The 25,876-nt window shown below is 41.3% G+C and overlaps 3 protein-coding genes across 6 annotated transcripts in view; 1 reads left to right on the forward strand and 2 right to left on the reverse strand.

Moving 5' to 3' along the window:
- Nucleotides 1-7,263: 7,263 nt before the first annotated feature.
- DNAAF10 (dynein axonemal assembly factor 10) lies at nucleotides 7,264-15,211 on the reverse strand. 2 transcript variants are annotated; one of them, XM_065059284.1, is made up of 8 exons: nucleotides 14,953-15,211; nucleotides 13,858-13,958; nucleotides 12,692-12,822; nucleotides 12,133-12,234; nucleotides 10,459-10,574; nucleotides 10,135-10,269; nucleotides 8,856-8,953; nucleotides 7,264-8,152 (listed from the first exon to the last, which is right to left on the reverse strand). In XM_065059284.1, the coding sequence occupies exons 1-8, from the start codon at nucleotides 15,139-15,141 to the stop codon at nucleotides 7,945-7,947; spliced, it is 1,080 nt and encodes a 359-aa protein (XP_064915356.1). In that variant the 5' UTR covers nucleotides 15,142-15,211; the 3' UTR covers nucleotides 7,264-7,944. The 2 variants fall into 2 exon arrangements, with proteins under 2 accessions (XP_064915356.1, XP_021147176.2); XM_021291501.2 differs by having other exon boundaries at nucleotides 14,596-14,958.
- PNO1 (partner of NOB1 homolog) lies at nucleotides 15,211-22,027 on the forward strand. Of its 3 annotated transcripts, none has more exons than XR_010471754.1 (8): nucleotides 15,211-15,482; nucleotides 15,888-16,037; nucleotides 17,832-17,915; nucleotides 18,584-18,644; nucleotides 19,165-19,282; nucleotides 19,813-19,883; nucleotides 20,138-20,697; nucleotides 21,350-22,027. XR_010471754.1 is itself a non-coding variant. In XM_065059308.1 (7 exons), exons 1-7 carry the CDS (start codon nucleotides 15,318-15,320, stop codon nucleotides 20,203-20,205), a joined length of 717 nt encoding a protein of 238 aa, XP_064915380.1. In that variant the 5' UTR covers nucleotides 15,211-15,317; the 3' UTR covers nucleotides 20,206-22,027. The 3 variants fall into 3 exon arrangements, 1 of the variants encoding a protein (XP_064915380.1); XR_010471755.1 differs by having other exon boundaries at nucleotides 21,353-22,027; XM_065059308.1 differs by having other exon boundaries at nucleotides 20,138-22,027.
- PPP3R1 (protein phosphatase 3 regulatory subunit B, alpha) overlaps nucleotides 21,881-25,876 on the reverse strand; it is a 39,969-nt gene continuing 35,973 nt past the window's right edge. The window contains exon 6 of the mRNA XM_065059313.1: nucleotides 21,881-24,063. Within this exon, the coding sequence (XP_064915385.1) occupies nucleotides 24,016-24,063 (48 nt within the window). The 3' untranslated portion in view covers nucleotides 21,881-24,015. The remainder of the gene's footprint in view (nucleotides 24,064-25,876) is intronic.

Genomic DNA, 25,876 nt, shown 5'->3' on the forward strand with positions numbered 1-25,876 from the left:
TAAGTAGACACTTCCATCAGGTGTTCACCATAAGCCCTTTCTAGCAATTACTGGAAAACCAGGACATCCGAACAGAGAATATTCCCTTTTATTCTGTCAGACTCTCTTAAACCTCTAGAGATCCAGCAGCCATGCTGAAAATGCTAAGCCAATGCAGACTTAGGTGAGATTAAGTGAGCGAGAGTACAGCTACACTGCATTGAAAGTGAACTGAGAAATGTGGTGTTACCTCTGGTCAGCCTCTAGCATGCGTTCAAAATGTGTTTGTCCAAACTTGCACAACATCATGTTTTAAACTATTTTAAGAGTGAGTTAGTCTGCCCCTGTATTACCTGAACTGTGGACCATTGCACGACCATTTCGTTAATTTCATTTCAGTTCAGTTCCTAGCCTAGCATGTTTAAAGTAAAAATGTGGCCAAAGTCATTAAAAAGTCGAGTATGAGACGGTACCTTTTAAAATCCCAGGTCGGAGTGAGCAGACAGCATTAGGAGATGCTAGTATGTGTTGTATGCTTGTGTCTGAAGGGCCTTAATCACGTTGGGGATTTCTGGGACAGGGATTTTGTGATTGTGGGGCCTGTTTTTTCACAGTTTAATCTAATGAATTTGCAATCTGGTTTATCGGCAGACCGGCAAGTTACCAGAAGAGGGTGTAGTAGGAGCAAGCTGAAGCATGAACATCCGTCTGCTCACTAGTACCTGCCTGCGTGCACTCGCCGCTCAGTGGAAGAGGGGTGGGTACCCGATGTTTTCTCTGGCATATCAGAAGACAAATACTTGCAAAAGTACGGTTACAGGCAGCTGCCTGGCTCAATAGCATGTTTATGGTAACTGACATCTCTGCCTATTCAACAGAGATTAGACATGTGGAGGGAGCGGGGAGGCAGGGCAGGAGTAGAGAATTTACTGTGATTTATTACAAGGCGAATGGTGTGTCCAGGAAGAGAGCCCAAGATACCCAGGTTTGTGCACCAGCCACTAGATAGGGTAAGAAGGGGAACAGCCTTGATGTTAACCCATAGGATTGTCGCCCACCTTCAGGAACTAAAAAAACTGTAGCATTGGCAGGACACTGAAAAAGAAGTGCAACCTACAATATTTTCAGTGTTGTGATACAGTTTGCTGGACCTGGGGACAGCGTATGTGGCAATTAAACCCAGGTGAACTTAGACTTACCTTTCAGTTAAAACACTCTGGAAATGTCTTTTTTTTTTGTCTGTACTAAAATTAAATTAGAATGACTTTAAACCTACTAAACACAGACTCCTTTTCCTTTTTAAAACATAACATTTCTAGTCAAAATACAGATGTAAAAGTACATGGAAAGAAGGAAACTGAGCTTAATATAACTTTATTTTAGGGAGGAAAAATAATATAATTCAATAAAACTAGCTTAAACCCTCTGATTAAAGCTTTTTTGACATAGCAGATAGGGAGGATGAGATCTACACTGAGATTAAGATAGTTAGTACAGATCAAAAGAGCTTGTGTTCATGCCAGCTAGATTAAATGACAGGATGTGGTGAAGTGCTGGGTACCATATCCGGTTACTTTACATACAAAGCTGTATTTGCTGGATGTAGATATATCTATTAGGTTATATGCATTTGTATATGGATACTGTATAAATAAATTGAAAGCAATCTACCATGTGTAGAGAATTTGTTCTGATATTGTTCTAAGATTGCATTTCTTCCAATTAGTATGTAAAGTTGTAGGTTTTTTATAGCTGTCTCGCCCAGTAAGCTTGTGGAAGTAAATTGTATTAGAAATTGAGGTTTCTTTCTAAATGCATTAGCATTCCACCATTCTCACTTGGTAGCTTCTGTGCGTAAATTCAACACAGTCATATATTTCATACTCCAACTTCATTTTAGCAGGAAGGGCAACTTTTGGAGTAAATTAAACTTAGGACCCAAAGTGTAGTTGCCGTTTTAAAGGGGTTTTTAGTATTTATTTATCTGCACGTGGCCCCTGGAGAGGCAGGATACAGGGCTGGAAGGCTCTTTGGTCTAACCCCGTGTGGTTGCTCTTATGTTTCTCATACGCTGTGCAACAGCAGGATGTGGGAGGAAGGGAATGTGAATGTCAGGAAGGGAAAACACCAGCGGATATGAAGATGCCACAGGCCTGTGCCACCATGCACTTCTGCAAGGCAGCAGGAAAGGTCTGTCCCCACATCTGCTGAACAGGTCGCAAAGCCCTGCCTGGTCGAGCTATGCCAGAAAGAAACATGAAGGAGAGATTCTGTCTTCTTTGCAGGAAGATTGATGATTCAGAAAATGAAAGGTTTAGCATGGGATGCAACCAAACTGAGCAGATTTCATTAGCTGCACATACCTTTTATTGTCATTTGTCATTATTACTGCAGTGCTGCCTAGAAACCTGAGTTTCACGGTGCTCCAAGTTGGAAATACTCCTAAGAAATTTTTTCTCTGTCTCAGAAATCTTAAACCATAAGCAAAAGACCAAAAAATGAAGAGAGCAGGAAGAAAAAGCCTTTAGTACACAGAGGACATTGCTAGTGTTGGATTATTTCTGGCAAACAGATGCAGGACAGGCTGGAGCAACATCCCAGCATAATTGGAGCCAGAACAGCTACAACTGCAGCAGAAGAGGTGCCCGGTTCCATTCTGCACTGTGCCACAGGGAAGACGGCAGGAGGGTGCAGCTCCCTTGGAACTTCCCAGCAAATCCACAAATAAGAACAATTTAAAGCCGTGTGCCACATGTAGTTATTCACATCTCTACAAAGTGAGGATAATGTAGCATTTCTGTGCTGATGGAAATGTTTGTGCAAAAAATCAGGTCCTCAGTATTTTCTGAAAGACAGATGTTGCCATCGGTGGGTTTTAATGTAAGCAGCCTCTGCCTGTAAGAGAAAGCAGCTGGGGCTTGGAGACTTAACCAGTAATTTACTTAAAGAAAGAGTAGTTTCAACAGCAATACTGTTAACAGTCAGTCAAACAGTGGGCAACAGATACAACACAACCTGGTAAACAGGCGGAGCTACTATTTCTGAATCACTGCCACACAAAAAGATCCCATCAGATCTTGATTGCTGTGCAGCTCTGTGGGTCTTGCTGCCATTCTGCAACCCACACACCCTCTGGCTTCAAAGAGTGTCTTAAATATTTCATAACCTTAAAATCCCAAGCAACCTAGGAGAGCTTGCCTGTGCTTGTTTTATTTATGTGGCTGATGGGCTTTTCGTAGTGATGAAAAAACAGCTTCACTGCCATGCTTAAGAAGGTCAGGGTGCAATGTTCTGATCAGGAAATACTTTGAGAGGCTGGCAGCCTTGAGGAAAGCCAGGACGTGGGGCAGCTACTCGCGGCCCTTGAGAGCTGAGGTACTCCTGCAACCGCCAAGCAACACTGACCTACTCCCAGTGTCCTCTGTGGACAATACTGTGCAAGGCTGAGCTGTGCAGAAAGAAGGAGGTCCTCCCAAAAAGGCCAGCAAGGAACAAAGACCTTGTATGGCCAAGGCTATCATCACATCACCACATCACCAAGTCACCAAATAGCTCTGGCCCAGCTCCACAGAAATCCTGGCTGGTCTTTCTTCTGTGCTGAACCTGTGCATGCCTTACACTGCATGCAAACTAATTCAGCCCTCGCCTCCTGCCTGAGTTAGCAACCGCCCTTACCCAAACTACCAAGACTTGTATTTGCCATGTCCGACGCTGCAAAGGATCTTGTGTGCACCAAGGCATTAAATACACTCCAGATGTATGGACTGTGATATGGAGATTCTTTGAGGAGTGGGCAGTTGTTCTGTTCAGAGTGCCTATACTGAAAGTACAGCAGTGACAGCATCATGAGCATGAAAATGCAGGCTTAATAATTGGAAAAACAAAACACAAAAACATAGTAAATCAACATATTTCCTGGCAGTTTGTCGATACCAACTTTACAGTTAGATAATTTTATTACCATGATGAATATCCAGGCCACAAGTTAGTAGCTTCTTCCTTATAAATCAGTCAGCTTAGCCAAACGATCCCTATTTGCTATCTAATATACTTGACGGCAATAATTTAGAAGAGGTGAACTGAATTCTATTGGCAAGCTGTGTCTGAAGATGTCACTAGAGGACAGGTGTCTTTTTCTTTTCAATGCAATTCCCTGTCTTCCTTCTGTGTACCAGTCCTGTGATGTCCCTGATGGCATTGGTGGCTGTGAAGAGCCAAGGACAGATGCACTTCCAGCTGCTGGTGTATGCTGTGCACCTCACAGGTCTGCCATTTATTCCGTGCATCAGTGCTGCCTGAACTTCACAGCTACAGTTGTTATCTTGGATGGCACAAGCATTAAGTAATTATAAACTGATACAGTTCACACATGAGCCATTCTACCTTCATTGAGTAAATTCGCTGCTGCTGTCATGCTACTGAACTTTTTCCTCAGTCCTGTCTTCTGTCATGGTTCTTTTGTTAGTGGTTCTGGTTTTGAATACCTTCTATATCACAGCTGAATTTTGGAAAATCAGAGACAAGAGGTGATGCTTCACCCACTACGACAATGCACTGTGTTGTGGCTTCCCCTGCAGAGTTATAACTTGCCTTACTTTGCTTAAAATTCAATCCAAGTCATGGCTAAGCTGTAAATAATTTTGGGGAGGAAGAAAACTACATGCTATAGGCCAAATATAGACTAGCTGCACAGAAACCTTGGAAGACTGTAATTTCCAAGGAGATTGATGTGAAAGGAAAACCTGATGTGAAAGGAAAACCCAATTTGTAATAGTTGGGGATTTGGACAGCACCTGGTAAAAAAACCAAACAAACAAAAAACCAGAACCAAACCTGTATTCTGGCTACAATCATGCCCATAAACAGCTGCTTCTCTCCCATGAGCGTTCAGGGATGGCTTACACAGGAAACAAGAGAGAGCTGCCAAGCAGACAGACTTGCTAAGTGTGGTCCCTCACCATACAGCCAAACTCAGTAGCACATTCCATTCCCTGGCCGTGGGCGAAGCAGGGGTTTTCCAGAGTGCTCCTCCATGCTGCGTCAGAGGATTTGGCCCAGTGCATTTCATCTCTGATACGTGATGATTTTATTTAGAACACACTTTAGTTCTTCAGCCTCCAGAGGCAAGGTGCCAGTCTTCACCGAGACGGGGAGGGACTATAAATAGAGCAGGCTAGGCTGCCACAGGCAGCTTTTGGTCCGCTTAAGTTTCTTGTTTAGCCTGGGAGAAGCAGAAATCCAATCTGCTGAGGAGACACAGCATAGTACAGGCAGCAGCAACAGCTCTTCTCTCCAACAAGGAACTATCTTTCATTTTCTAGGTACACAGATACAGGCATTTATAATACCTTTCCTGAACGAGGACAGTACTACTGTTCATCCAGACTTCCCTCCTGCTCTCTGAGCTTTTTGCAAACTCTTGCCACGTAAACCATCGTGTATTTTCATGAAACCAGCTACCTGTGAGGGAAATGCATTCCTTCATTTTCAAAACAACAAATAAAATGAATCTCAAAATTAAGTACTCAGAGGTAACATACATTTTTGTCTTTTGGAAGCCCAAAAGTTTCTTCTTGCTCTATTTTGTATCCCCATCATGTAGGCTCACTACAAGCTCTCCCTGGAGCTGGTTGTATAAAGGACATTTTTGCTGCAGGCCAAGTTCATAATAAAAACACCACCAAGAGCCCAGTCCTGCACTCAGAGCTCTTTGTTTTCCCTCACAGGTATCTTTACCAAGAGCTTTTTCTTCCCTTATTCTGTGCTTGACTCAGAATTACTATCAGAGACAGAACATAATTCCACACATTTCCACTGCCTAGCATTCTTTTCAGAGTATAATTTATTTACATCACAAAGCTAACAGAGGCCATCTCTGAACAGTGCATTTGAGACTCTGCACTTAGATTCTTTGAACTCCGCACCCCCAGCTTTTCAAAGCATCTGCAGCCAAGATTGCAGAGCAATAGTTCCCCCTATTCTCTCCTGCTGGGATGCACCCTAAGAGGGTCAACATTTAAAATCATTTCAGAATATGCTCTCAGCATTGTGCTATGCATACAAGCAGATGGGATTAAAAGGGATGGATTCCCACTGGTCAAACCCAAGGCTGCTTCTCTGGAAGTAAGATTTTGTTACAGCATCAGGTACCTCCCAGGTTGTTACCATCAGTTACTGTGCTTTTGGCCCTGATGGCCCTTGCTAAATCTGAGATAAAGGAGACTAAATTTGAAGGCCGCCTAGAGCTGAGTATGAGTGGCCTACTAAAGCCATAGACTTCCACATACACATTTGCTTTGTATTTATTGCAATTTTCCTGCTGCCCCTCTCTGCTACAAAAGCATTAATGATTTCTCCATTACAGAAGGTTTAACAGCCTGTGAGCCTTTTCTACCCACTGGTGCCTGTTCTCTTTTTCCTTAGCTGCTTTAATCAATTAAGATACCCAGGAGTTAATAAGGACAATTCTGTCTTACTTGTATTTAGCTGGAATCGTAGAGAAAAAGACAGATCCTGAGGACATCACATAGTGTCAGGTCTGCAACCTCAGTGTTGCCTTTCTGCTACAGCTCCTCACCTCTCCTTTCAGCCCAGTTTCCCTTTCTACCTTCAGTAGTCTCTGGCTTCCACTCTGCTTCCCCCATTTACCACTCTCCCTACCTCACCCTTCAACATCTGCCTGTTTTCTCTTTCTCCTGCATCTTGCTGGGACGCCAGTTGGTGGCAGGACAAGTACAGACATAAGGCCCTAGAACCGCTCTCCCCAGAGCAGCCTCTACTTTTCAGGAGTAGCCCCTGGGAGGTCAGACTTGATGCGATACAGGTGACTCACCTGAATCTCTCAGATAGCAAATCCTCTTTCTGAAGTCTGAGAAAACAGAGCTTCCATACAAAGGTCCACACAGGGGCTTACTGAAATTAAGAAAGCCCCCATCATACATGCACTGAGAGGACAGTAACTGGATGTGCCTGCTAAAAAACCTGGCAGCAGCACACACTGCTAAAATCAGCAAAGAAACACATTGGAGACAAAGGAAATTATTAATACAAAGAGAAGTTCAGGTGAAACTACAGTAACAAAGCTACCCTGTCACATCGGGCTTTGAAGTGATACTGAATGTGTTGAAAAAAAAAAAAGACAGTACTTTGGCTACCTTACAAAGTTTAAATTTTAGTGACTTTTGCTACAAAATGAGTTAAGTTTTATCTAAATACTGTTCTTGTAAACCTATACAAGTACATACCTTCTCTAAGTCTGGATGTTTGAATAAGGTACTTTGCTTGTACTAAGACAACGCTCCATATAATTTTATTTTTAGAATATCAAGTTGCAAACAGATATAAAAACAACAGAACATAAAAACTTGTTATGAAACCAAACTAAAATAATACAGTGCATTTTGCTCAATAGTTGAATTTCAGTATGATCTTCGATAAAAGGCTTATTCCATTAAGCCTGAATATTTCAGCACTCAGTTTCTAGAGTGTATAGAAGAATCCTAAGTCACTTTAACAAACATTCTAATTAATATATACAATAACACAAGAAGTTTCTGTGAGGGAGCATATAGTAGTTTCCATTGCATGAATGTATATGGACAATACTATATATAAAAAAGCCAAACTATTTAACGACTTGTACTATGATTAAACTGAACACAAACAATTTAAAGTGACTTATGAAATTAAATGTTTTGTTAACACAAAGGCACAAGTTATTTCAAATGTAAATTCACATTTCTAGAAGGTAAAAGTTTTATGCCCAGACAACTTCAAGTCATTGCAACACAGTCAAACAACTCCAACTGCACGTATCTGAACTTCCAATAGAAAGATCTAGTTTCTATTTCTTTAATCCAGCTTTAATAAGGGCAAAATTAAATTTGAACCAGGAGATCTCTCCTTCCCATATTTACAGACTGCAAACTACACGCTGCTTTCTCATCAGAAATTCTACTTTTCCTCTCAAACTTTGTTGAGCTTGGTAACTATCAGCACCCTCACCGTTTGGTCAAAGGCACCACACACACACAGTCCCTTTTTGTCAGGGCTCCAGTCCAGGCTGGAAATGGGCTGCGTTGAGAGAGTCACGTTCTGCAAGAGGCTGACAGAACCTGCCACCCCCATCTCAGCTCCTTCAGAATCCTTCTTCGAGCGCTGAGCTGGGTATTCACTGGCAAGAAGTGAAGAAAAGTAAAATAGGCACTTAGAACTTACTGATAAAAACACATTATTGTTTTCATTTTTAAAAGAACATAGAGAAGGGTTTCCTCTGTTCTCAAGATAAGCCAAGTAAATGTCTTAAAAATTATGAATAATCATATCCAGTTACATCCATACAGCATACTGAGTAAATATTTCACAAAAGAAAAAGTGAGGCAGGAAGTTTAGAATCCTGAGGCCACTCTCCTGCAGCCCTTCATTTTTTAACTGTCTGGCTTTTGCCACTTGGAAGAAAATTTCACCTCAGCTATCCTTCCGAAACTTAATGCCTACTTCACTGCATTTTGGATGGTTATTTTGCCATGTAATGTAAGAAGATGTACATTTAAGAATCATTATTCTTCTCAGACACAACTGCTACCATGTGAGAACTTTAAAAAAATCCATTTTCTTCCATTTATCGCCTTGTTAACTGGGGATATAATTAAATCTTTATTATGTTAAGAAAAGTGACAAGGGCAAAATTTACCTGTGCTGTTGTTCCATTCTCTTGGGGATTAATACTGGATTCCAGATCAAGTACTGACACCCTTTCTACTGCATTTGTAAGCACTAATTTTAACTAAATATTCTTTTCAGGAAGATTCTTTCTTAAAACAATAAATGGTGGGCTTCTCATTGCCCCTGTTGCAGGCTGGAAAGTGATCACTTACTATTTCCAGAGATGAAGGCTTCCAGCTCCTCCACTCGTCATAAATATATCTCTGTTTTGTGGTAGGTGCCGAACCTGCCATATGGTAGATTTTTGTGCCTAATTTAAAAAAAAAATCAGCATCATATAGGGCTCAGTTATGGATGAGCTTCACAAGAAAGGACTCAGAATCTTAAAACTACAGGATTCTCAGGCTCTGTCACAGTCACCACAAGGTTAATTTCACTGTCTGACATCTCTTAAAATGATTACTGGAAGGGAATACCCTACAAACACTGTGCAAACACAACAAACAATCGAAAATTCAGATTTAGATCTCAGCCAGGGAACAGCAAGATCACAGAGCAACAGAAACAACTTACAACATGCATACTCTGACTGAATGCGTATCTCTCTGCCAATGTCCAAAAGGAAAAGCTTAAATGCAGTGATTGAAAGACAGGAAATTTCATGTTCACATGTTGATCATTACAAACACTAATTCAGTAATACTTTTGTGTGATCTAATCCAAGTACTTCCAACATCTTATCTGCTTTGAATGGTGGTAGGGAGAATAGTAATTTACAGATATTAAGTGGTAACTAAGCTTTTTCTGATTTAAGCAGTCCTGGAGAACTTCACAAAAGTTCCTTTTCTTAAATTATTATCAGATTTTGTTCACTTAAAAAAAACCAAACTTGTTTATAAAGAACTTAGATTAACCAATGCAGTGGTCACAGATGGAAGAAAACAAGGTTGTAAGAGTTCTCCATATTTAACAGCCTCCAGGCCACTAAGTCTTTCCTATGTATCCTTTCATTGCCAGTAACACAATCCAAAAATGCTTGGTTCTGAAGAAAAATAATGACTTCTCTGACTCACATGAGGTCTGGTGGCTGCAGGATGAAAAGTGTTTGCAGAGGGCTCACTTAGGTTTGGGATATATTTAAGATTCGAATCTGCATGCTCATCACAATTTAATATGGGCTCCAATAAACACGACTCCCAGACTCAGGGCACAGCTGAGTGCACAGAGGTGCAAGAGGACGCAAATATCAGAGAAGCCCAAATATCAGGTTATAAAAGGGAGGAAACCCGTTTGGGTGCTGGCAGCGGGATGCACAGGGGCCCTTTCACTGCTTGCACCTGGAGCCACACCAGCCACACCACACAGCTTGTGCCCCAGTAACCTGGGCAGCTGTTACCTACCAAAGACAACAGTTTGGGACCTGAAGTGCTTTTAACTGTGCAGCATATATTCAAATAGTTCATCTCTAAGAAACTCTCCATCCCCCCATACCTTCTCTGAAACAGAAGCAAAACCTTTGGTTGGATGCTGAGTTCTCATATCGAAAACATGAAATTTTCCCTCAAGCGATGTGGCCACTAGCTTGTTCATATTTACATCTTTTCTGTCAAACTCCACACTGCAAACCTGGAAATATAGAAAAAATACATTCAGCCTTGAAATTTAGCCACTGCTAAAAAAAAAAAAAAAAAAATATCGGGTTTTGTGATTTGTAAATATATATCGGTCATGAGTTATTTCAGGTAGACAGAGTCCTTTTAATTTTTCCATCCTGCCTAGAAACTGGAATGAAAAATACTTTTATGGTTCCCTTACCCCATTCTTAATGTTGGTCTCCCATCGTAGTGACATGGTTTTTAAATCAAACAATTTAATGTCCCCATTGTCGTATCCAGCACATACAACACGTTCCTCTTGATTGTAAGCGTTGCCTGCACAGGGAGAAAGAATTAATCAGAATACAGAAACCCTCTGTTAAGTTTCAGACCTCCTATGCCTGTGATTTGAACTTGCATTTATTCCAGAAAAATATTACTGTTGGGATATTAAGATTTAAGGAACAGTCTGGTTTTCAAACCTGAAAAGTATAGAAAATACAGCTTTAAAATTGGCAGTGTGTTTCTTTTAAAAATATGAACAAAATTCTTATTCCCCCTGCCAAGAACAGCCTAAACCACACAGAGTGAGTACTGCACACTGTTCTTGTAAATCTATACAAATACATTCCTTCTCTTAAATCGTCATCTGCTGTAAACCACACTCCCCAGACTGCACCACGGCAGAAACCAGTTCAGCAGTTCAGGCTCTCCAGCATGAAATATCCGTGAGACAAGACTCTTCTGCAGACAGAGATCCAGAGGGAGGCCCGGTGTGTTGCCATGACCGTAACTAGACAGGCGCAGAAGCCTGCCTCCAAAATCTCTCCACTGACAGGATCAGGGAAGCACATCAGTGTCGGAAAGAAGTTACCCCAGAGCATGTAGTTGAAGATGAACCTGGCCTTGGCTCAAGCTTCAGTAACTCAAAAGAAAATTGAAGATAATACGAGGATGCTTTTTAATCCCTTTGTCAAAGCAAAAGACAAAGATATCAATAGGAATGAGCATTATAGTTGCACCTTCTTGCTAGGAAATGACATCTCCTTACTAATAATTTTGTTATGATAAATGCTGCACTAATTAGCAGTTTGTAAAACTCACTCCCTGACTCTTAAGGCAAAAATGGAGCTAATTCAGAAATACCAGCCTGTGTAAAACACAAGCAGCTTGTCCTCACCAAAGGAAAAAAATCAAAGCACACATCAAGCATCTCTGTGTCTTTTATCTGCTCTTAGTTTCAAGGATCTTCTCTTAAATTAATTCCTTAATACTTGATAGCTGGAACTACGATACAACAGCAAATTGTTCCCTGTGCACAGCAACACAAGTGTTGGTCTCTTCTGCCAAGTAGCAAGTGATAGGACAAGAGAAAATGGCCCCAAGCCGTGCCAGGGGAGGTTCAGATTGGATATCAGGAAAAATTTCTCCATGGGAAGGGTTGTCAGGCATTGGAACAGGCTGCCCAGGGAAGTGGTGGAGTTACCATCTCCAGAGGCGTTTAAAAGATGTGTAGATGAGGTTCTTAGGGACATGGTTTAGTGCCACAGTGAGGTTGTGGTTGGACTCTATGATCTTGAGGGTCTCTTCTAACCAAATTGATTCTGTGATTCTATGAGCATTTACACTCCTTCAGGACAACGCAGGACAACTGTTTTTACATTCCTAGGCACAGAAATAAAGCTTACATAGCTTATCTGTGAAATGACTAACCAAAGGTCATAAGAGAATGAGTCCAAAACCCAGCTACATCATTTGATAATGTTGAAAAGCAAAACCTGCTACTGATTGGTCCATACAAAATAAACTATTTGCTAACATCCTAGAAATACTTTTATAATTGTCACAGCACAGTCATATTAGAGGAGGGGAGGGGTATAATGGGATAGATTACCAAATGCTACTGTCCAGCAGTCTCTTTTGCTCTCCCCCTGTACAGGTTCCATATTAGCAACAGGAGTATCTTTCTGCCTGGGGTCCCACACCTTCACCGTTCCTGTGAAAGAACAACAAACATTTAGCGTTATGGATTCACTGCCACATTGCGTTCATCTTCCCAGGGAAGGCCTTTGCTTTTCAGTCTCATCATTCAAAACACAGGAGCATCTCTTTCAATTCCAAAAAGCCCAACTGCGTTTAGCAGATGGAAAAAAATAAAACGGAAACCAAGCGAAAGTGTTTGTTAAGGATATATTTTCTTGAGCTTATATTTCGCATTTATTCCACTTTATATTCCTTCTGTCCCATGCTCAGTGACAACAGTATATTTGCTTATCTACAGCTTCTAAAAGAACTAGAGAAAAATTGTCCCAAGCAAGATTAAAAAGACAGCACATGAAGAACTAGTTGCAACAGATTTGCAGCTAGTTCAGGTGGCAGACTGCACCCTGCCCTCAAAGCTGAGACTACGTTCTCAGAATAACTGAAAAGACTTTTAGAGTTCACTAACTCACCATCGCGACTGCCAGTCACAATTTCTGGTGCACCTTCCCCAATTCCTAAGCCACCTACACCATCTATACTGTTTATGATTTCCTTATGACCTTTCACAGAATACACGGGTATTTCAGGAGCTTCTAAATTCCTAGGCAAGAAAGAAAAGAACAGATAACGTGGCATTTTCCTTGACCCTCAGGATTTGTATAAAAACGAGAGGAAACTCAAGCACAAATCATAAAAACTTGGATTAACAGTGGGAACAAAATATGGATATTATCATTAAGAACCATGAGTCTTTGTTCAAATTCTTCTTTGGCTACTGCTTTAGACTGAGGTTTTGTTTAGTTCTGGACTTCCCTGTTTGCAAAGGCGGTTGTGGGATTCACCACAGAAGCCCTTAAGAACCGGTTTTTATGTTGGGCTCCAAACGAATCACGCTACAGATCAAAATACTCCTATTAACTTTACTTCCAGCAAGTATATAAAATGACCTTATTCACTGATCCCCACCTTGCTCCTACTACTGCCTTCAAGTGAAAAGTTGCATCCAACTTTGGGTTTCACAGTTCTTCCCAATTGATCCACATCCTTCAAGAATCCTTCAGAATTTCATTTTAAATTTCAATCCATTTTATTCTTGCTACTCCAACAAAACAGAACCAATAGTTCTTTGGCAAGAGAAATATTATAAAAATAATGACACTAATAAAAATTAAAACCAACTTTTTTGCCTTGTAACTTTATTTGATAATCAATTTACCTACACAAATTAATCATACAAATCATTCAGGGACCTGAAAAAAACGTTTGAAACCTCAAGATTAAAAATACGTATTTAATCTAGACATCAAATTTAGGTTGAACACAACCTCATATATGTATTCATGCATCTATTCAAAAGCCTCTTTTCAGAAGAGGACGTAGCAGAACTTTAACAGGTTTTTGGGGCTGCACACAGAAGAGACAAGTGGAGCAGCACTAAATTAAACCACTGTGCAGAATTCATGTTGTTTTTACAAAACAGGCGTGTTCCAATCCAGTAGCCAAGCGAAGTTTACGACTGGGCCCAACCACATGAAGCACAGAGAGCACCTTATACAAAATCCAGCCACATACAGATATGTCAGTTTAAACAACACACAACATCAAATGAAAAAGCTGCGAAAGAATCTGTGCTTACCATATGTTGAGGTTTCCACCAAAGTCTCCTGTAGCCAAGTATCTTTGCTGCAGAGATGTAGCACCAAAAGTTCCACATTTTATAGGTTTAGCCTTTTCAATCTTTTAAAAAAATAGGATACGTTCTGTGTCAGCACATGGAAAAGAGCAACACAAGTGTAGACTGTGGCAGATTTCAATGAGAGGTGCATAGGATATTTGGCATAAAGTACAATCAAAATGTTATCAAAGGCAAACAATGTTTCATGTTTATTTCCCTGTGCATGCAAAAGCAGAGACTCCAGCTTAATGGTCTTAAACAAACACCAAAAACTTGCACTTCAGCTCATTAATGATGCTCGGAGGCTGCAGATCTGAGGCAGAAGGAAGCCCAGCTCTCCCCAGACATGCTGCACTGGGAAGCCTGAGCTGTCTGAACTGAGGAGAGCTGTTTGCTTGTGGCCCTGGGGGTCTTCATGCCTCTGAAAACCGGCAAACCCTCAAAGGAGACATTGTCTGGACACATTCCTGTGCGATCTGCTCTGCTTATAAATATCTCAAGGGTGGGTGTCAGGGGAATGGACCAGACTCTTTTCAGTGGTGCCCAATGACAGGATGAGGGGCAACGGGCACAGACTGAAACACAGGAGGTTCCATCTGAATATGAGGAGAAACTTCTTCACTTTGAGGTGCTGGAGCCCTGGAACAGGCTGCCCAGAGAGGCTGTGGAGTCTCCTTCTCTGGAGACATTCAAGCCCACCTGGACACATTCCTGTGTGATCTGCTCTGGTGAACCTGCTTTAGCAGGTGGGTTGGACTGGATCATCTCCAGAGATCCCTTCCAACCACAACCATTCCGCGATTCTGCTAGTTTTGAGTTACAAAAACAAACAAACAAAACAAAACAACAACAAAAATCCACACAAAACCTAACACAAGCATAGCCCAGCGCCTCCGGGTTCCCCTGTAACACCAACCATGGCGACAAACCAACAACCGTGAGTAAACAGAGCGACGCAAATTACGAGATCGGCACGATTTCCTCGTTTCCTTCCATTTCTGTTCTCTTTTTCCCGCGCTGGCTGCAGACAAGCCCCCCGGCGCCCCCCCGCCTCACCTCGCTGAGCAGCACGAGCCTCCCGCCGCGCAGCTCGTGCAGCTGCAGGACGCCGGTGCCGCGCGCGGCGCTGCCCAGGCACAGCAGGCGCGCGCTGCGGGGCACCCACTTGCAGTCGAACAGCGTGTAGTGCAGCGACTGCTGGACGTGCGCCACCACCTGCGGCCGCTCCAGCCCCGCCGACGACATCCCCGCGCCCACAGACACCGCCGGAACCGGGACGGGGCGGCGCGAAGCGGGGCGGAGCGGAAGCGGCCGTTGGGTCCCTTCCGGAGGGCGTGAGGTGACGCACGTGGGTACGCGCCGCAGCCGCCGCGCCGCGCGAGCCCCTGTAACGGTTGTTCCTCCTCCTCGCAACGGCCGCCATGGAGAGCGAGCCGGAGGGCGGTGGCTTCACCAGCGTCGTGTCCAAGCGGAGCCGGCGGAAGCGGCGGGCGGGCGGCGAGGGACAGGCGGCCGCCATGGACACGGCGGAGCCGCGGCCCAGCAAGAGGCCGGCTTTCCCGCCCGTGGCCGCTGAGGCGCTTGTGGTACGGGCGGGGAGGAGCACGGGTCTGGCGGGGAAGCGACTCTGGGCCTCACCCTTCTTCTCCTCACCCCCTGCCCCTTCTTCTCCTCACCCCCTGCCCCTTCTTCTCCTCACCCCCTGCCCCTTCTTCCCTTCTCCTCACCCCCTGCCCCTTCTTCCCTTCTCCTCACTCCCTGCCCCTTCTTCCCTTCTCCTCACTCCTTGCCCCTTCTTCCCTTCTCCTCACTCCCTGCCCCTTCTTCCCTTCTCCTCACTCCCTGCCCCTTCTTCCCTTCTCCTCACTCCCTGCCCCTTCTTCCCTTCTCCTCACTCCCTGCCCCTTCTTCCCTTCTCCTCACTCCCGGCCCCTTCTTCCCTTCTCCTCACCCCCGGCCCCTTCTTCTCACCGCCCTCTCCTCACCCCTAGGCTGGGAAAGCTGAGCTGAGGAAGGTGCCCGTGCCGGCCAACAGATACACCCCGCTGAAGGAGAACTGGATGAAAATATTCACGCCTATCGTGGAACACTTGCAGCTTCAGATCAGGTTTAATTTGAAAACGAGGAACGTTGAAATCAAGGTAAGGAGAGCTCCTCTTCTTGTTTTCCCAGTGGTACCTGCGCTGCAGTGCCAGAAAGTGCATAGTTTCACTTAATCAGAAAACTCTCACTGAGAATAAAAATAAAATCTGTCAGTTATTGCTTAGAAACAAGTAGTTAATGTAAGTAAAATTTAATTTCTTCTAGAAGAGGCCAGAATGAGCTGGCGGGGGTGTTTCATTTCTTTTTAGGAGAAAATTATGTGCTCGTGAATTAAGGAAGAATCTGTGTGCTAGATCTGCTCTTGGAATGCAGCATTTTCCAGCTGTCTAAGGCTCCTGCTTCTGTGACAGCTTTGAGCTAACAGTGGCTTTTGAGAGGGCCACTGTGCCATCTGATATATTTTGTTTGTGGCAGAAGATGAGAGTCTGGATTGTAATAGCTTGTGATTTTTCTTTAATGGATTACACTGAAATAGCACAGGGTGTGGATATACAGCACTACTCCTTTGGAATTGGGTTCATCTGATTGAAACCCTCTGTATAATTTTAAATCTTGAAGATGCTCTTTTCTCATTCTTACTCCTTCTTGGGAATATTCAGACTAGCTGTTTTTAAGTGGATATCCGAAGCTTGTCATACAAGTTAACTGCTGGTGTCTGTATTTTCACTATTACAAGGTCTCATACATCAACGTTGTTAACACAGTAATTTTTTTTCTAACCTTAAAATCTTACCACAAGTCTGATGGTAGCAACTAGCAGAAAGGTGACAGAACTATCCCTTATTTACACTTCCTAGAAATAACTTGAAGGAAAAGGTGGAGAAGAGCAGGAAGTCTTGCAGTTCTACTGAATAACTGCAGGCAAAACCCTTGGGATTTTAACAGCACTTTTTGATACAGAATGGTGTCTCATTGAAAAGTTGGTAGTTTTGTTAATGATCAAGCTGATTTAATTTTACCAATATCTGTCATTGGCATAAAACAGTGGAAGACTTTGAAGTGAGTTTCTGTCATTTCTTTGACATGGTATGGAAGCCGTAAATGACATTGTAGAATACATTTGTATTCCAGTCCTTAACATAATTATCATCCTTAATTATTGCTTTCTTTTTCCTTTTTTCTTTTCAAGACTGCTCTTTTCTAACTTGTCCCTGTTCAAGTCTGTAAATGCAGATGTGCACAAGCTTTTCCACTGGTGGCAGGAAAATTATTTGGCCCAGTTCTAGAATATGAGCTGAAAGAACATCCCAACAGCAGATCCTGGGCCTCTGCTGGCAGGGGATAAGAAAAAGTATAGATCTTCAACACTTGCTGATTTGTCAGGTCAATTTGTTCCTGTTCAAAAAGACCTTGTTAATCTTTCTCTTGTTCCATGTGTTTTATTGAACCTGCCTGGGTTTCTAATCACCTGCTATAATATCTTTAGGATATTGTCATTAGAATAACTTTTTTCCTCAAGCTGTCTCCTGCCGTTATCCTGTTCTTTGATTCTACTGTTGTGTTGCAGTTTAGTTTAGGGATTTGGTGTGTCTGGTGTGTGTTTGTTTCATACAAAGGATTCTCCTCAGTCACTGGTGATGGGGATTGTCAGCAGTTTCTCTTTTCCCTCCCCTCCAAACCCAGACTGTTGGTGTGTTCTTGTGGTTGAGGCTCAACATTATAAGAAAGCACAAAGTTTATCACTTGGGCCTTTCAGTAAAACACAATATAGGGTCATTACCTAAATGTAGATTTTTCTATTATATTTTTTTATGGATAGCCTTTTTCTCTTTGATTTTTCAAATTCTGATCCTACTTGCATGGTCTTAATTTGCAAACATCTTGTCTTGCAGACTTGTCAAGAGACAAAGGATCTCAGTGCTCTAACGAAAGCAGCTGATTTTGTGAAAGCATTTATCCTTGGGTTTCAAGTAGAGGTGAGTCTCCCAACAGCTCGATCGTGAGACTGCTTGAAGTTGCTTGTGTGATGTCTTTGGCCTCTCTGCAAATTACAGTAAGAAAGAAATAAAAATCCTTAGGTGGGTTTCTAGAAAGGAATTTGTTTGAAATTGTGACTGGAGTATAAGTCTAGTTCCTTAAGCTAATGCAGGACAAAAAAGTAATCTTTGAGCGGCACATAATTAAAATTATGAAAAAGAGGACATATTTAGCTGTATGTGAGAGGCAAGCATGAAGCTGTCATCCAGCTCCGAGATGCTCTGCACATTAAAGGCTGTTCGGCTTGCTTTAGTCCTAATCAATAACCATTGGTCTGTTCAGAACTCCAACTTGGAGAAAACAAACCCACTTTTTGCAGCATCGCACAGGCTGATGGTTGGTGGAAAGCTGGGCTGACTTCACTAGTATCCGTGGGTCTGGAGTGAACGTGGAGGGGTCTAAGCATGTGTAGGGTTCTCTCTACAGAAGTAAAAACGTATATTGCTACTGAAAAATAGTCAATCTAGGTAGCTGATTGCTGTTTGATATGTTAAGTGGGGAAATACTGTTGATGTCATCTGTCTCTATGTATAAAGTAAACGTATCAGCTTTCAACTCTTGTGGTACTATAACACTCATGCTGATAACAAATGTCTTAATGTTTTAGGATGCTCTTGCTCTCATCAGATTAGATGATCTTTTTCTAGAATCATTTGAAGTTACAGATGGTAAGTCATTTGTGCTGCAGTATTTGAGTAGCTGTGTGTACCATCTGCATGTACATTTTGGGCTTGTTTTGTTTTCCCCTGGTCCACTTGTGTCACTTATCTTCAGGGATCACAGAAACTTTCATACTGTTACACAGAATTATTGTTCAGGCACAGGTGTCTTGAAAGGGTTGTCTTTTTTTTAAGATGTCCTAAAAAACCTCCCAGACTCCTTCAAAGCATGTCACTTTGTTAGAGTGATTTGATTTTTCTTGTCACAGTGTAAAAAGTTACTTTAAACTTAAAGGTGACATGGAGTGTTTTGGGGAATACATCCATTAGGTTCTTAAACTGAGTTGGGCGTTGTTCCTCCCTAGATTTTCACTTTTACTCACATAAGTAAATATATATATTTCACATATAGTACAGTTGATTTCATATTACTTAAAATGCGTTTGTTTCCAGTAGCTTGAACAATGGAAGCTGTGCAAATGCACACCATTGCTGTTAAACTTAGCATGTTGTTCTCTTTTTATAACAGTCAAACCGCTGAAAGGAGATCATCTGTCAAGAGCAATAGGTAGAATAGCAGGGAAAGGCGGAAAAACAAAATTCACTATAGAAAACGTAACCAGGACACGAATTGTTCTCGCTGACACGTGAGTATTGACTTCCTTCCTTCTAGGCAGAGTGCAGGCCCTAAACTAATCCACGTCCAGTTTCGGGAACAAGGACAACTTGAATATTTTGAAACTGCTGTAGAGCAGTAGTAAGACAAATGATTTGTTATTTTTCATGAACACTAACTCTGAGTACTTATTTGACCTTTTGAGAATTATAAGTCACCAGGACCCCTAGAATGGAGCAATTCTACACAGCATAAGAATTCTTTCCTATAAATAATCAATGTTGAATCCTCCAACCCTGGAACATTATCTTCTTGAAGCTGCTACACTGTTAAACTTACATATTGTAAAGCAGTTTTATAAAGGAGTTAGAGGAGCACAGGTTTTGTGTTGTAGCTTTTCTGAGTGTTTGGCGGTTTTTCGAATGACAACTGTTGAAGAGGAATTAGAACACTCAGCTGAAATTCCATGTTCATCTCTCACCTCCAACTTAGATGCTCTACTACCTATATAATCAGAGAGGGTTTTTTCCATTAACTAATGCTACTTTAACTTTTTAACAGGAAAATTCATATATTGGGATCTTTTCAGAACATTAAAATGGCACGAACAGCCATTTGCAATCTAATTTTAGGTAAGTCCTGTTATCTAATCTTTTCCATGACACATAAATAGATGTTGCAGTCTGAGAAACTGCTTTGGGGGAGGGGGTGTCTTACTTTTTCCTGGTGTGTCCACACCCACCTTTGGAGCAGGCAGCAGTAACCTTGACCATGTTCCTCACTCCAGGCTTATTCTCCACTCCAACACAGACATAAGCATCAGAGCAAAACATCTGTTTCTGGAACATATGTTGTTTGCCGACTGACTTTGTGTTTTATTCTGCAGGAAGCCCTCCATCAAAGGTTTATGGCAATATTCGGGCAGTGGCCAGCAGAGCTGCTGAAAGATTCTGAGCTGCCATGTGCCTGCACCACCACATGCTGGGAGTCATGGATTCTGTACATCTGAGGGGTCTGGAGCTACACAAGCACTCTGTCTTCTGTTTGATTCAGAAACCCAGAATACCAGGACTGTCTGTGGAGTCTATTTTTCTTCAGATGTGCTCATTTGAACACATCTAGTACTTGTGTACAGTCATTAAAAGTTATTTTAAATTAATTGTGTATATATCAGAAAAACAGGTACTGCATTTTACCTAAATTTATCATCAAACAAAAACATGCTTCATTACTGACTTTCAGAACATCAAGGCACTGAGAGACCGCTGTCAGGACTTCAGAAACCATTTCAGTTTAAGTTTTGAGGCTAAAGGAACCAGCACAGTGTTCATAGCCACACTTTGTGGATCAGTATCTTCCTGGAAAAGGAGGAATCAACTGGAAAGTTCAATGGCAGAGGCTGCCCAGCATGCCTCTGCGGCTGCTGGAACAGATGACACAAAAATGGTAAGATGGCAAAGAGGTAAACAGTGGATTTGAACGTCTTGCTAGAATTTGCACCTATATAGATTTTAATTTTCTTGCAAATGATTTGTAAGAGCAGCCCAAGGAGGCTAAGAGCCTCCAGGTTAAATACCAGTCAGTGTACCAGAGCACAAACAACTCAGGTGCTGTGTCTTCCTTAATATAACATGTGACATGCCTGAAACAGAGCGGGGGCAGAGATGGCAGAGCCCAGGCACAGAGCCAGTTTGACTTAACCATGGTTCTTCTCTTGTGACCAGGTCTCTTGAAAGTAATTCAGTGTAGGTTTGCGATTGAAAACAAAAACCAAAATGAGATGCTCAAAAACACTAACAAATTGGATAAGCATGTCTGAGCTTCCAATGCAGCCCCTTGTAGTAGGGGATCATAATTATAACCAAATTAATTCAAGCAAGCCTTGAATTGTTAAGAGATTTACAACTTGCCAAGTGACCTTTATGTACAGCTCCCAGCAGTCTGAGCTATGTAGAGGAGAGTGTCCAGTTAGAGCACCTGGAGATACAAGAGTGCACCTGCCCAGTTCATTGTTCATGCCATTTATCTCAAGTAGCTTGAAAGATAAGGGGAGAGCAAGGCAAGGACACACAACAGTAATCTCCTCTTTATCTTAAAGCAGGTGCACAGCAATACCAATGAAAAGCAGTAGAAAGGGAGAGGGCAGGACACAAGAGGGCCCAAACTGCACCACAAAGAGCAGCAGCAACTGGTGCACCTGCTCCAGGTAGGATTGCTTTCACCTGCACAGTTCTCTCACCTTTCCTTGAGCAAGAAGCTGCTTTTTGTTCTCCAGCTAAATTAAGGTTAGACTTGGGTTGTTGCTTGTTTTGTTTTTTAAACTACCTTCAATTTAGCACAATCATTCTGAAATTAGGATTTAAACAAGGTATTTTATCAAATTTGGACATGTAACAGTGAGAACCAGATATGCTTTTAAGAAAAAAATAGATAAGTGTTCTTGAAACACTGAAATGAAGCCTGGAAGTGTTCAAGAGGGGCCTATGCACACCCTGTATGGTTTTTAAACTGATCTTTATAATTCAAGAGGACATGAAGAACTATGAACAGCAAATTTTCTTTAGGGCAGTGTCCAGAGCTGTTTCACGCTGAACAGGAAGGGTTGAGGTAAGTACTGACACACCCCAGCCAAGGTTCAAATATTTTATTTTATATTCATATAGTATGAAGGTTCTTAATAGTTCCCACAACATATGATGTAGCATGCAGAGGAAAAACTAAACATTCAACATAAATCATTTTTCCCCACACTAAAAAAAAAAAAAAAAAAACCAAACACCTCATCCCTCCCCTTCCAATCCCCCAAAGGAAATAACATTAGCACTAATTTCTATAATGCCAGCCAAGATATGCACAAGCAAGTAAGAGAAATGGAAAGCATTTGCTAAAATGTTTGTAACAAATACTTATGTACAAAAAATTCACAAAAGACTAGTTCCCCCTTGAAGCAGAGCACATGGCAGTTGACACTGGAACAGATACAACCACTGGCTGGGGTTATAAGCCACGTACTGATCCAGAGGAAGAAAAGTTACATGTAGTGGAGATTTTTGTTTTGAACATTAACATTTACCAAAGTTTGGCAACATTATCTTTTAAATTATGCAAATTATGTAAACAAGAGGAACATTTCAAATTGATCTACATGCAAAACTTCATGTCATGCAAGGACACCAAGCACCTGGATTTCTCTCTCACAGACAGAGCCCATGATGTGCAGCACTCAGTTGAAGGAACAGCTATGGCAGACAGGTGCTCACCTGAAGTAGGTTCAGACAACCTGCACTTTCCACTGCTGATTATAAAACTTTTTTTTTTAAATAGAAAAACTACTATACAGGAAAGATGTACTGTCCTAAAAAAAAAATAATCTAGCAAATGTTTTTTTCTTCCAGCCAATAGTACCATTGCAGAAAAGGGAAGGGATGATATAAAGTTGTAAAACATGGCTCGCTACTTTTATATCACACAAATATATCAAGTTACCATCTGTTACAAATTATGATATGGACAAATCTAGAAAAGAAAAAAAATTCTCCAGGCAAAGGACTGGAGAACCACAAGAGGTATAAATTTAGATAGTGTGAAGTTTTCCTCCTCTATGGCATAGGTTAACAAGATTTTTCCCCCGTATGAATCCTATATACATATATATATATATAAAATATTACCAGTTATTTATGCTACCTGTAGTATTCTTTAAATGCAGAGGGGAAACTATCATGGTTGAAACAACAGAATTTAAATGGCAAGAACATTTGATAATCTAATTACTGTATAAAATAAGTAGATGGGAGTCCTGCACAGTTACGTTGATCTAGTTTCATAAAGCTAAGCAGAAGAGAAAATCACGAATGCATCTAACAACTTGAGCAGCTGTATCCAAAATGAATCCAAAACAGCAGATTTGCCTTCACTTCAGGACAGTGTAACTGCTCCCACTTCCTAGGTGACAAAATCTAGTGGCCATACAAGCATTCTGCAGTTACTATTATATATGCACACGAAGGCTAGTTCTTGGCAGTAGCATTAAACTATATTCTCATATTAAGTAGAACTGTACTAAGTTATTTAGCAAAGAGACACAGTCCCTGGTAATATATTAACAGGTATAAATAAACTTAGTCTCCTGTGTTACAAAAAAATGTAATTAAGGTGAATTAATAAGAAGCAATGCTTTGTCAGCCAGTCAATATATAGAAACATCTGAACAGTCACAGAAAGAGAGTTGACCTAACACCCAGTTGAAATTTTACATTCTTCTACTATATATATAAAACTGTGTGAAATAAAAGTAAGGATGTATATCCATATATTGAACTGTTAATATTCTGCTTGGCACTTTGTACTCTAGTTTTGTTTCTGAATCAAGTATATTAAATTAAAGCCCACCTAGCTACTACATATAGAAAGCTACATATATATCTATATATAAATACACACACACATATATATAGATAGATATTTCCTTGTTATAAAAGATGAAGAAAAATAAATTAAAAAGCCAACCCCTTCCCTTTCTCCACCACACTGATATGCTCTTTCCATCTTTGCTGTCCTTCAGACTTTAAAGTGCTACACTGAGTTATTGAGAGAATAAAAGTTCAATAACACTTAGTTGGCTTCATGAGGCTCATGTTGGAAAATGTGGCTTCACAGAGAAAAATACTTCCATTGAAATACACAGAGAGCATTGCTGGACGTCTTGAGCAGATCTTCAGAGATGGAGAAGAAAGCAAAAGTGTTGGGTGGTGCCCTGCAGAGTCACACGTCTACAACCATCTTTTTGTGGATATCTAGGCCTCCTACAACCTGGGAAAACAAGTGTTCGCAAAGAGATGAGAATCAAAAGTTAGCAAGATACAAAGAACACACTTTATTCAGAAGATGCATTCAGGTAAGTCATAATTACAGTACTTCCCTGGCCTCCAAACTAATTTACATTTCACAAGTGCTGTGAAATATATGAATGAATTATATATTCTCTGCAGTAATTACTACAATTTACACACTCAAGGGCCTGAATAAAATAATGTAACTTACACCATTTTGTCTTTCCCGCCATTCTCATATTCTGACCTTATACTATGTTTCTGCACATTAAATTAAATTCTAACTCCACTTCTAAAACACCCTGTAAAATTGTGCACCTTGGCATGAGGAGCCACAGGCCACAGGAAAAGCAGCAGGATTTCTGACAGAACTGTATGCACCCAAAAAAGGATTAACAGCATTCAAAGGTGTACGATTCATGCACAGAGAAGGAGGTACAGCATCAGAGGAACCTTTTATAACACAGAAACAAAATTCAAAGCCCAAATGCCACAAAATATTTTTCTAGATAGCACAAAATTCAAAAGCAGTTAATATGCAAGAGGGAAGGTGATAAGAAAATCTAGGAATGAAAGTTGTCTTTTAGGAAGTTAAACTGGAGAAATTAAAAGAACGTAGAAGGAAAACAGGAGTACAAGACAGGAAGTCTGGGCAGAAGCTAAAGAATAGAAGAAAAGGCAATGTTTTATTTGATGGATGGCTCCAAGACACCCCCCTGCAAGAAATGATCAGGTGTTTCATTAATCTAAGTGTTTGCAGGCTGCTGTGGACAAGAAGGAACTCATTCTGGGTCTTCTGGAGATGACCACATGTTTTTACCTGCCACAAAAGTAACTAAACTCTGAAAAAACTACACAGACAATAGAACTATTTTGCTCTAATACTTTGGGGGAGAGCAGGTTTTTTTTAGTACTTGCATTGATCATGAGTATGAGCAAGATCTGTTTGAACTGGAGTTCTAAATTCAAAGACTAGGAAACAAAATCAATGCCTGGCTACCTACTGACTCAAGCTGTGCTACCCAGGTGTATGTTCGTTAATACACCATTTAAAATTCATGTATAAACACTCATCATTGAGATTTTCAAATGCTCAAGTTTCAATGTGCCATTTGCTTTTTTTTGGAAGAGAAAATTTAAAACTTGCTGTCAGCTAATTAAACAAATATACAACATGGGTAAAAATCAGCCCTTTCAGATCTCAAGCAGTACATTCAAGCATTCTGCTCAGTACTACCCAAAAAGTGTTTAAAATGAACCTTCCAACTGTTTGTCCTTTTTCAAGAGTAGCACCTGAAGGGTTCCTCTCCCTGTAACCCACACAAATCCCGCTGCCCAGCCTTTGGAAAATCCCCTGTTGTGCAGATGGTGATAATCTCCTCGGGCTCTCTCCACGCTGCAAATAGAAACCTTTCTAAAGGGTGATTTGGAGCAGACACCCAGTTTAGAGATTGGAAGATTAACCTAAAGGTAACCTCTGCAGAACACACCTCTCCCCTCCATCCACAGAGATCTGCCGGGACATACTCTGGTTTTACAGCTTTCAGATTGTTTGAAGCAATTTTTCCCCCCATCAGCAGACCGGACATGCCAGCCCATCATGCTTTGATTATTTTTACTCAGTGTATTCTGTGAAGCAGCTAGAGACACTGAAAACAACTGAAAGTGCTGTTTCTTTTTTAATCAAATCTAACTGTTGAAAACAAACCATCCTCCCACAAGCAGCCAGTCAATCGCAACTTATCTTTAAAGCTGCTATTTTCTACCAGCATAGAGACTGGAATGCAACATGC

The sequence above is a fragment of the Columba livia genome, chromosome 3, assembly GCF_036013475.1.
Source record: "Columba livia isolate bColLiv1 breed racing homer chromosome 3, bColLiv1.pat.W.v2, whole genome shotgun sequence".
NCBI classification, from domain to species: Eukaryota; Metazoa; Chordata; class Aves; order Columbiformes; family Columbidae; genus Columba; species Columba livia.